This window comes from Phalaenopsis equestris, unplaced genomic scaffold (assembly GCF_001263595.1).
Source record: "Phalaenopsis equestris unplaced genomic scaffold, ASM126359v1 Scaffold000112, whole genome shotgun sequence".
Classification (NCBI taxonomy): Eukaryota; Viridiplantae; Streptophyta; class Magnoliopsida; order Asparagales; family Orchidaceae; genus Phalaenopsis; species Phalaenopsis equestris.
In genome coordinates, this window is record NW_018164554.1 from 956,447 (window position 1) to 968,433 (window position 11,987).

Sequence of the window (11,987 nt, forward strand, 5' to 3'; positions counted from 1 at the left end):
TAAAGTCTACTGAAGGACCATGTTAACTCATTCAGAATACCTAACCCTAGAACATCACGTCATTCAGTAGGACCATAGACTGACCAAAGGAAAACATATCCAAGCTAATGAACATAGTATACCTAAATTGGAGAACCACATAGAATAATCTCTTGAACCGATTCTGGCTCACTCATAGAGAAGATCAACGGTCGCTCCTTCCTTCTGAAAATACCATTTACCCGAAGGAAGGCGACCCATTAGATTAAATGGTATGCCCTCTGCTAGACGAAATAACCTTCACTAAGGATAAGGTCTCTACTAGGGGTTCCCTCAGAAAAGTTGACCAAAGACTTACCGACTGATTGAATGAATCTCTGTAGACCGATGAAGACCAGATAACCAAGTTGTGTAGTTTTGAATATGAAGTGATACAAATAGCTATTAAAAATTTGAAGCGATGCCAAGAGTGGTCACTAGTGTCAAAAGATCCAAAAGTTAGTTACAAATATGTAAAGATATAATAACTCATAAATTAATCGTAACGTTCATGTTTAATCAGGGCAAACATGTAATTTATTAGACTCTCCCTATGATTTATAAATAGGTGATTCACCTATTCATGAGGGGCTATTGAATCTATTTCAAGAAAATTGGTACTATCTTATATTCTCTCTCTTTCTCTTCCTCTTTGTTTCTCTCATCTGATCAATGCTCTATCTCCATCTCTTGAGCGTAACCCAAAAAACATTTTAGGATTCAACACATATAAGCTTAGAACATTTAACAGGTTATCCGTTTAACAACAAATGAGTTTATTCCTAAACATTAATACGTGAGTTAGACTCGGTTCAAGTTCGATTTATTTTCCATTTGAGTTTTAAAAAGATAATTAAACTTTTTATTTACAAATTTAAATCAACACGATCAAATATTGATCAAATCTCGAGTTGTTCATCAAGTGTATTGGCTCATTACAACCCTGCTTTTATATATCCCCTCTCAAGCAACACTGTTATTATTCTTATTACATTATTGTGATCATGTACAATTTTTACATTAATGAAAGTTACTCAATTAGATTAGACAATTATTCTTTTCACAGGGTTTTAACCAAAAAAAAAAAAAAAATCAAAATTTCATTATATATTTTATTTAGTTGAATATGTAAGATGAATATATTTATGTAATTGAAAATGGATTCTAATTCTGTCATTTAATTTCTCATGAGAGATCAATTTAAAAAAAATAATTAACGGCTCATATATTTTTTACTTTTTTATGCAATATATTACAAGGAATTATTGAACAAATATTACGTTCGGATTCCGGATGTAAAGATACGTTCAGAGTCTAATAAAATCACGCATATAGAGATGACAGAAAAATAAAAAAAATCATTTTAGCACAAGCGAATATTCCTCCCATATTTTTTCGCGTTATTCAGGTCCGATTGTGGTGATATTCATATATTATTGTATTCTGAGAATATTCTCGACATTATAATAACATAATAATATATCAATATCATTACAATAACACCTGAATAATATTAAATAACATGAAAAAAAAATTTTCTTGTGTTAAGGGGCTGGATCACATGAAAAAGACTTTATTTAGCTCTATATAAAAGTGTTCGGGAGAACAGGCGACTAAGGACCAGCTCTTAACCATTCCCTAAAGATCCACGTAACGTTAGGCACGTGTCGAATAATTATTGGCTTATAACACTGTCTCTCGCTCGCTATTGGTCCACTTCAGAAGTTCCACGTCCCAAAAATTATTTGGGCCAGGGATCCATCGATGGTGTTTCGGGTTGACGTCAAGGCATCCCCTTCGTCGTCTCCCTGCGCAAACCCCTCCTATCCTTGCTCTGCGTACGTGGGCGGCAAACGAGAAAGCCCCGCTGGTAAGGCTACTTGAGATCATCGGAGTACGGATTTGACGGAGCTCCACCGGAGTTTCAATGGCGAGTTATAAGGCGGAATTTCTACTCTTCGCCATCCTGTTGTCTCTCGTCCTCGCCTCCCTTGGAGCGTAATTAGATTCCGCTTATCTGTCTTGCCATTACTCTTCTCCTTACTAGCCAGATTGTCTCATTCTCCTTACGGCTTCTCCAGGAAGAGCTACTATGAGGTGTTGCAGGTTCCCAAGGGTGCTTCCGATGAACAGATTAAGAGAGCGTATCGGAAGCTTGCGCTCAAGTATCACCCTGACAAGAACCAAGGGAACGAGGAGGCCAATAAGAGATTTGCGGAGATCAATAATGGTGAGGAATCACTAGCTATAATTCTTGTGGTTTTGCTGCTGGAAAGAAAGCGAGAGACAGTTTATTTGACTTTTTAATTGTCGTTTGTTGACAGCTTACGAAGTGCTGACTGATTCGGAGAAGAGGGGTATCTATGACCGATACGGAGAGGAGGGCCTCAGGCAGCATGCTGGTGGTGGTGGAAGGGGTCCCGGGATGAACATTCAGGACATCTTCAGCAGGTATAGATCTGTTTTCATTCAATTGGTGCATAGCTGTGCGACTGTCTCTATTCTTAGCGATGATGTGGTCCAAAGGTTTTCACTTGCTGCCCTTATCATTCTTTTGCTGGGCTGATCCCTAATTTGTTGCATTGGTGTGATTTATATGCGATATGGAATTATTTTACCTTAGTCTTGAGGATATTCAAAACTTTTGATGAACAACCTTCATTCGGAACTGGATTTTAAGATATCTGGTTATTTAGTTTCATGATTGGTAATCTACGTATACGTGCCATTTGACATTTAAGGACTCTAATATTTGAAAAGTAGGTGACTCTTAAAACAAGATAGTAGCATATCAAGGGTACAACGCTCTCACCAATTGAGGATATAGAAGCAGGTTGACATATGTTTCCATAGCTGTGATTCAAACTCATGATCAGTTGGAGAGAATCAATGCAATTTAACCACTACTCAAGGCTTACCCTCTACAGTGCCACTTAACTATTGTATCTTTGGGTCTCCTGTCAACAGGGTGACATTTCCGAACATTGTTGCTTCATTTTAGGGGCTACGATTTAGCTAAAAAATGATTGGTTCATCCATTTTTCTTTCTCTAAAAATGATGGTTATATTTACTATAACTTATCTTTGTTATCTTATACTGCTGGGCTGTTGCTGTTTTTTTTGTTATTATTTTATTTTTTTAATTATTATTATTATTATTATTATTATTTTGCCCATCTTTCTTGTAATTTTACTGCTTAATGCATTGCTGCCAATTAATAGTTGAATTAGGGAATTGGATACTGATTAGAAAGGCTTGAGGTAGCTGTACTAGTGTATAGACCGCTTGAGCATTTTAATGATACAGCTTGTGGAACACAGATTACTGTAGGATGTGTGTAGCTTACCCCTTTCCTTCTTAATTACCCTTCACTTCTATTCGTCTAAATGAAATAATAATGTTGGATGTGTGTAGCTTAGCTAAAGCTGACTCAAGTGGACAATTTTTTCTAATCATTCTTTTTCAACAACTTCTATCCATATTATTATAGAGATACCCCCTTGCCTTCTTAATTGCCCTTCACTTCTATTCGTCTTAATGAAATAATAATGTAATAGAAATCATGGAAACCAAATAATTTATATTTTTATATCTAAAGTTTGGCTTATGAGCAAAATATTCCTTAAAATTGTAAAATCAAACTTATAATTGATTGCTATAATTTTTTTTTATGCTTGATAAAGTTATTTTCTTGATTTTTACTTGGGAGTGATTAAGGGTTTGTTTGGGGTAGCTGCAACTATTTGAAGAAGCAGCTAGAAGAAACTGCTGTTCAAAAAACAGTGTTGGCTATTACAAATTTTTTTTTTGGAAAAGTTAGATCACAACATTCTGGTAGCCACCACACATAGTCAGATTTGGTGGGAAAACACATTTTACCTGCAGCTTTTTGAGAACGCAGTTTTTTTAAAACAGTAAAAATTGTGGTGCGGTACCAAACCGTCACCACACCGCCGCCCCAAACACACCCTAAATGAGAGAGATTGTGGTAGTGAAACCTATTGAAATATGATAATAGATGATTTTAATGGTTTGATCATGTTTGATTAATGGGAAAAGATTTACCATTGAGGCAAGTGGATATAGTCAAGATGGCTGGGTTAGGAAGGCAAAGAAGGTATCATAGTGTGGTGTTTGAACAACATAATAGGAATGAATGGAGATAGTGGCGTAGGTAGGAATTTTTATCAGTAGGGGTATAAATTGATGGTTTTAAAAATTTCTTTAATAATATCTCATTATTTTAAATTGACATGCCACAAAAATTGTCATTCAAAATTGAAAGAGTAAAGGAGTGACTAGCCTTTAAGAAATCTTCTCTGTATCTCCATTCTCCTCGATGCACTCACAAATTGTAAGACCTTTGACGTTGACACTTAAATGAAAAATATGGAAAAACCTAGATTTAAAAAGTAGAGTTCATGGTAAAAATTGAGAAAAGTGTGCTACAAGGTCCACATTACCACATCATCCTGCTAATTTTAATGTGATCGAATTAGAGTTGTATTGGATGTTTTTATGATTTGAATTTGATCAAGTTCCACCCAGACTCAAACAAAATAAATTTATGAAAATAGTATAGTAAATTTCTTATAGAATTTTTTGTGTGAAGTTCTTTTAAAATGTTTTGTTAACAATTTTCATAAAAAAAATTGAATTCATAAAGCAAATCTTTATCAAGAATTAAAATCTATTGGCATAAAATCATTAAATGATTATACAAAATTTTCTTTAAAATAAATTTTTTTAGTAATATTTTATTGACAATGTAAGATTTTTGCTTTATTTTTGATGAAGATGCGAGTCATTTCTTATTGGGTCAGTATATCTTAATCCAATGTTTTCTGAAATAAAATTTCATCGTGAGTTTCTGCTTCTGTTGTAGGCTTGTAGCACGCCTCTATAACAATCATCCTCCATGAAAGCTCCTAGTACATCAAATCATATCTTTCAACACATTCAGCTATAATGCATGTTTTTTTAATATTCTGTAGAACATAAGGCTTTCACGATGGTTATTCTAAATCTTTTGTGGAGTGAAGTTTGTTACTATATAACTCTGCACTGTGGGAACATTCTACTTCTTTTCTCTTTTATTATTTTGAGCCTTGGAGCCAAAGAATGCTATCTATTTTTCCACTCTGGCAATAGTTAATTTTATTTCTAGGTATTCTCTAATATGGTCAATTGTTTTTTCTTTTTTGTAGCTTCTTTGGTGGTAGCACACGGGAGGAAGAGGAGAGAATTCCAAGAGGTGATGATGTAATTGTAGAGTTGGATGCTTCCTTGGAAGATTTATACATGGGTGGATCACTAAAGGTGTTTAATTTACTTCCAGATGCTTGATATGTTCGTCAAAAACAATGTTTTAGTAATGTAATTTCTTTGTTAATATAGAGCTTATACATTCATGTGAGAACTAGCTTACTCTGCAAGTAGTGACAAACAAACTCCATTACAAAGATATGACAAGTTAACTGCTTGGTAATCTTGATACGTAGTTCATTAACTTGCTGCTGCGATGGTGCTTGTTAGGTTTGGAGGGAGAAAAATGTTTTAAAATCAGCTCCGGGCAAAAGGCGTTGTAACTGCAGAAACGAACAACGTCACATACAAATTGCACCTGGAATGTATCAACAGATAACAGAACAGGTTTGAGCTGCTTGGCATCTTAATTGACATACTTCTGTAGCATTGTTTATGTTTTTTGATATGTTCTCAAGGAACATGCTTGAATGTAAACTGGGAATATTATAACGCTAAATTAACAATGGTTCTAATTTGCTTCAGGTTTGTGAGGAATGCCCAAATGTGAAATATGAGCGAGAAGGTTACTTCATCACTGTTGACATTGAGAAGGGAATGAATGATGGTCAGGTAAACATTTATTGCCAAAACAAACTTTGTCTACACAAAAGTGTTTTTTTTTTTTTTTTTTTGCTGGTTTCATCTCTATTTTGAAAAGATTTTTTTTGTTGTCATTGTATATCTAATGTGATGATCATTTATTGATCCCATGTTATGATGGAGGTCATTGGCATACCACTTCTCGGTTTTCGGTGACTAGGAATTGAAATTTGTGCACCTTAACTGAATTGCAAGAGAGATCCATATCATGAGATTTGAAAACATACATTTTAGATTGGATTGTAAATACTTTGCAGGTGAATTCAACCCTTGCAAATTCTAATCGTAATGTTATACTTTTGAATTAGTATTTTTCCTCATGCAGTGATTCAAAAGAAGTAAAAGATTTGAAGAAGATCATGAGTGTGGATTCCAAAAGTAGGCCTTAATGCAAGAAGGAATTTCAAATGATTTTTAAAAAAATTTAGCCTGAAGTATCCCATTGATTCCAAAAGATAAAGTGCCTCTCAAGTCAATTTGGTATTAGAGCACAACACTAGGAAGTTTAGGGGATCAAGTTTATTTTTTTTTTATATATAACTCGTATAAATGGATGTTCAACCAAATGGCTACAATAATGGTCATTCTTGAAGTTGTTGCTAAAGCGCCCACCTTCAATACAACTACTCTCGATCTATATTGTAGGAGACCAATCTATGAGGGCATACAACATTTGAAGAGGAATCCGTTAATAAGGAGACTAGAAGGGGGCCAAATGATGTGTAGATCCTCCCTTCAAAGCTAAGCTAATCAATAATTAGCTTGATCTCTTTGAAATCTATTTCAACCACTGTTTATAATTGCACAATTTTGGCATGTTGGAGGCCCTCCTCAGCATAATTCCGAAGAAAAATACTTTGAGTCATAATGGGTGAGGCATGTGCCTTACATTAGTTGAGGCACGTCTCGTTTCAATTCTGTTGAGGCATGCACCTTTCATACTTATGTTTTTATTTTTTTTTATTGTATTAGACAATTCAAATACAAACCAAAACTGCAATCTCATATGCAAGAGCTTCCCACTTCCTAGTCAGGCTTTCCACCATGTTGCCTACTGCTTTTGCTGTTGGCATTGCCACCATTGCTTGCCGCTTCCGCCGCCGCCGCTGCTACTTTCTGCTTCCACTACATCAATCATCCGCTTCTTTGCTATAGTGACTGCTTCCTGTTGTTCTTGTTGTTGCCGCCCCCGCCGCCCCCGCCGCCCCCGCCAATTGTTCATATTGCGCCACTGTCGCGTGCTGCTCCAACTTTTGATTATTTATTATTGTATTTATTTAGATTTATGTATGTTATTCTGTTGGCTGAACAATATGAGTAAGAGAAGTTTACTATGTTAAACTAATCTTAAATATTATTTTGATATTTTATGTTACATTTATTTAATTTTTTTATATTAGTTTGTTGACTTGATTAGTTGATACTTATATTATATTTTTGTTTTGTAATTGTTTTGTAATTGTTAATAATAATTTATGGCTTATGTATGCATAGAATGTTAATTCCTTTCTTTGATATATCTATAAGTTATGATATTAAGTTATTATTTTTTTACCTCTTTATTTTGACTTACAGAATCTTTAAACTGTAAGGCATACGCCTCAAATTGCCTTGAGTATCTTATGCCTTACCTCATGAATAGAAAACGCCTCAATAACCAATTGTGCAATTTTGAACATTTATTTCATGGTATACAATTACCTGGCTAGAAATATAATAACATTTTTTTTTTTTTGGATTTTCTTGACATGTTTTAGTGTCGTAGAATTTCCAATCAAAGAATCATCATATTGCAATTTTGGCATGGTCTAAATTCAAAAATTTTAAAAAGGTCAATTCTAGCCTATCAATAAAAAAGAGAAGGTGTTGCTAATGGTAGAACTTGAAGCATGATAATGTATTACCCACTAGATTTTAGAAGATTGAAACTTCTATAGAAATCTCAGTCATTTGAGTAATCAATATTTTATGAAATATTAGATGGGGCTTTATGAAAGTCTTTCAGATAATTGAAGCTTTTCTTGTTATTGATGTTATTAAAGAGACCATTATAAAAAAGAAATATCTCCTTGCCAACAAAAAAGCTTGCTCATGCCAAAAAGTACAAGATTGAAGGCCTTGATATATAGGTGAAGTACATTAGACTATCATGCTGGTACTGTAAAAAAATGGTTCATAAATCCTAATGATTGTTGGAATCTATATCCAGAGAAGCAGCTCATATAGTTGGAATAAAAGAAGAAGATCCTCATTTCTTATGATGAAGTTATATTGATAGAAATGAAGATTAAGGCAAATAATGATTAATTTCAGTTTTTTGACAATAAGATTTGCTTGTTTGGATTTTCTTTACGATTTAGTTGGTATAAACACAATTAGTTGGAATTTTGTTGGCATAAACACAATAAGATTTGCTTGTTTGGGTTTTCTTTACGATTTAGTGGTGAAATTACGAAATCTAAGAATAATGATATGCTAGCCTTAGCATGGTTGGATTTTAAAATATTGTTAAAAGATCACTTCTCCCCCATCAATTGTGAAGCAAAAAGTGATTTTAACAGTAGAATTTGAAGTGGATAACAAACAAGGTGTACAAAGATTTGTTCAATTGAGTTTATATGATTGGAAGTAGCTTTATAAATCTCAATTGTTTGAAAAATCAATATTCATTAAATATGAATGTGGTTTCATGGAAGCCTTTGCACATAATTGAAGTTTTTTCTTTTTTTTACTAGTTGTTGGTGTTGTTGAAGTAAGCACAAAGGCCATTATAAGGAATCAGCTCTCTTTTTTGGTCATAGAGCTTAGTTTGCTCATGAAAAAAAAGGAGTAGATCATACTTATTCGGTTTGAGTTGGATGATAATAGAGCATTGTGACGCTATTATAAAAATAGGCCATGAAAATTGTTGGAATTTATAGCATGTGGAGAAGCCATATAAACCTTAGAAAGAAGACGCTTCATACCAGTTTAGATGAAGCAATTGAGTTAGGAAAGGTGATTAAGACAAATCTTGCATTGTCTTTATGTTAGTAAAGAAGCAAACAAACTTTTCACGTTTAGTTTTGGTTGAACTTTTTTCTTCATTTTGGATTTAAATATTGAAAGGAAACTTATTTGAAGCTATTGTTGAAAAGCTTAGGCCTGTATGACAACATATTAAATTTAAGTTAGTAGGATTTAGTAAATCTTGTAAATCCAAATTTTGTATATTTAGATTTTGTAACTCCTGGAAGGATTAAATCCCAAAAATTGTTTTTTGATGGATATAATAAATCTTGTTAAATCTTGCCATATCTATTTGACAACTTCTTTTAGGATTTAAAAAATTGTTGTATGTTTGTTAAAAAAAAATCATAATTATACATTGATTATTTTATTATTATAATAAAATTAATTATTAAATTTAATTATATTCAATTTAAATTTTTTTAATTTTGCAAATTAATGCTTAATTATTCGCCAAACTAATTAATTATTAATAAAAATATTGTTAAACTAATTACATATTAATCAATAATATAATATTAATTAATTATGAATTATCTTAATTAAGAATTACTTAAAATTTTATTAAATAAGTTTCATTTTAAAATAAATTTTATTCATTGATTAACTTTTAAATAATTACATATAAATTTATCTAATTGTTATTAGTTTGATAATCTATGAATTAATTATTTAATCAATCAAATCAATAGAATGAACTTAAAGAAAAATAAATTAGAACCACATACCTCTCTTTCCTTCCCCACTCTGCTTGAACCCTCATCTACGTCCTACCCCTCTTGATGGTTGAGCAATGTCTATTGTGGAAGTAGGTAAGGTTTGATGGTTTGCATGAGCGTCTTGCTCTTGAATTTTTTATTTTTCTCAAATTCAAAGGAGCATTAAAATATTAAGAGAAGTTGTGTCTAAAAATTTTTCTTAAAGTATATTAAAGGGTGACACTTCTATAAACTTTCTTATGTTAATACTTTTAGGAGTTTGAGTTAACCACATCTTATTTTCCAACAACAATGTAAAATTATTTCAATCAAAACTTTGGCCATAGAAAAGGCCTCAAAAGACGAGCACTAGCGCACACACATTTGGTAAAAAATTACTAAATATACAATGTAAAGCTTATAAAGTGGATTGGTTGAAGAAATGCAATTAAATCTGATAAAAGTAACCCATATTGGAGCGATTGGTAATTTTAAAGATGCATCAAAATGGGTGAACCATGTAAGCATACCATGGAAAAACCCTTGATATATTATGTACATTTTAGAGAGGAGTCATGTGTAGTATGCAACTAAAGAATATCTAATAGTGATGTGTTGAAGGTCAATTACTACAATATAAAATTATGCAGTAAAGATAGGTCAAGAATTATGAATGACATCCATGTTGGGTCGGCCTAATGAAAATTTGTCTACAATAGAGGAGAAAGGCCTAGAATGCTTAGATATTTTCTCTTCAAAGAAGATATGCACATTTTTTTTTTCTTAAAAAATGGTTGCTTGTGTTATAATGGCATAAAATCTTCATTAAAATATAAAAGAAAATGAGTGGAGGGAGAGGGCTTAATCCTCCCAAAGATCTCACCATTTTAATAAAAATACCATTATTGTGAATAGCAGAAGGTGTAGTGACCAAAGAAGTGATAATAGGATGAGCTCTAAATTAGTAGGAACTATATTTACAAAAGTCTAAGGTCAAGATGGAGGAATCTCTGCGCTCATTGGAACAACTAAGGGAGGAGGTGATTGCTGAAGAATAGGGACCAACATGAGGGAGAGCTGGCGTGATGTTTTGCACATGTAAGAGAGGGGAGATGATTAAGTAGGCTTAATTTTAGGAATTGTAAACTTTAAGTTCTCAGTGATCTCTAGGATCCATATGATGTTTAGGATTTTTGGCCTAACCAAGTCATTAGTGATGGTCATCTAGATTACCATGAGGATATTTGTAGTAGGCTTGGAAGGTTGAGGTGACACACCGCGATTTCTATGTTATTCTATCCTTATAAACACAACATTAGACGATAAATCTTCTAAATCATTCCAGTTTCCAAGTATTTTGAGGAGTGAAAGTTTGCTATGAGTTTGATTCTTTATGTTATAAGAGATTCCCTTCATCTAAATTTCTCTGTTGGCTCGTTTGAAATATTGGATCTTCCATTTAGTTAAATATTTCCCCTAATTTTTCATTATTATATTGAATTCATCATTTATAGCTTTTAAATTTCATTTCAATTACTATTATTTGGATTTTGCATTATATGCCCTATAATCAAATTATTTAACTTGAAAAAAGCACAAATTCTATATAAAATGCCGTTAACATGATAGCTTTATACATGTTGCATAAAATCAGTTGTTAGATTTAACACCTCAATTTCATAGTAAAATCTTGATACAAGGAAATCGATCTTGGAAACAATAATAAGAAATAATTTGAGTTAGACCCATACTAGTTTTAGTATCAATCAACTCACAATCGCATGTCTCATAACCCATGAAAAAGAAATATTCTCATGTTTAAAATTTCTAATTTTATATTAGTGTTGCATGAAATAAAATTCCTTAAAGCAATGAATTTTGCATGCTAATCAACAATGAAAAATCTTTCAATTCAACGCACTGATACCTCATCACAAATCATGATTGAATTTCGGTTTTTTTGAAGATCTCTAGGGAAACTATTGTAGATTCCTGGAGATTGTTAGTCGAAAGAATATTTGGTAGCTTCGTGAAATCCTATTGTTTTTTTTTTCATTGTAAAGCATACTATCATTTGGTCATGGAAACATGGTTGTCAGGTTTAGAAGGAGAGGGGCAAGGAATTCTATGTTTCAACAGCAGGAAACTGTGGCATACAAACAGAGAATATCCATTTGAGTTTGATCTAGTTATCATTAATTGTATGAATTTAATTATATAATGATTTGGTTAGTTTAAGATCTTTTGGGGTGGTTGCAGCTTTTTAAAGAGGTGGTTGTAAAGCTGTGGTGGATAAAATAACTTATTAGAAAGCTGCGGTGAGAGTTATAAATAAATAAATAAATATATATATA

The 11,987-nt window shown here is 32.6% G+C and overlaps 1 protein-coding gene across 1 annotated transcript in view; it reads left to right on the forward strand.

Annotated features, from left to right (window-relative positions):
• Nucleotides 1-1,745: 1,745 nt before the first annotated feature.
• LOC110020913 (dnaJ protein ERDJ3B) overlaps nt 1,746-11,987 on the forward strand; it is a 30,461-nt gene continuing 20,219 nt past the window's right edge. The window contains exons 1-6 of the mRNA XM_020719190.1: nt 1,746-2,016; nt 2,100-2,248; nt 2,343-2,469; nt 5,227-5,338; nt 5,555-5,671; nt 5,810-5,896. Of these exons, the coding sequence (XP_020574849.1) occupies nt 1,946-2,016; nt 2,100-2,248; nt 2,343-2,469; nt 5,227-5,338; nt 5,555-5,671; nt 5,810-5,896 (663 nt within the window). The 5' untranslated portion in view covers nt 1,746-1,945. The remainder of the gene's footprint in view (nt 2,017-2,099; nt 2,249-2,342; nt 2,470-5,226; nt 5,339-5,554; nt 5,672-5,809; nt 5,897-11,987) is intronic.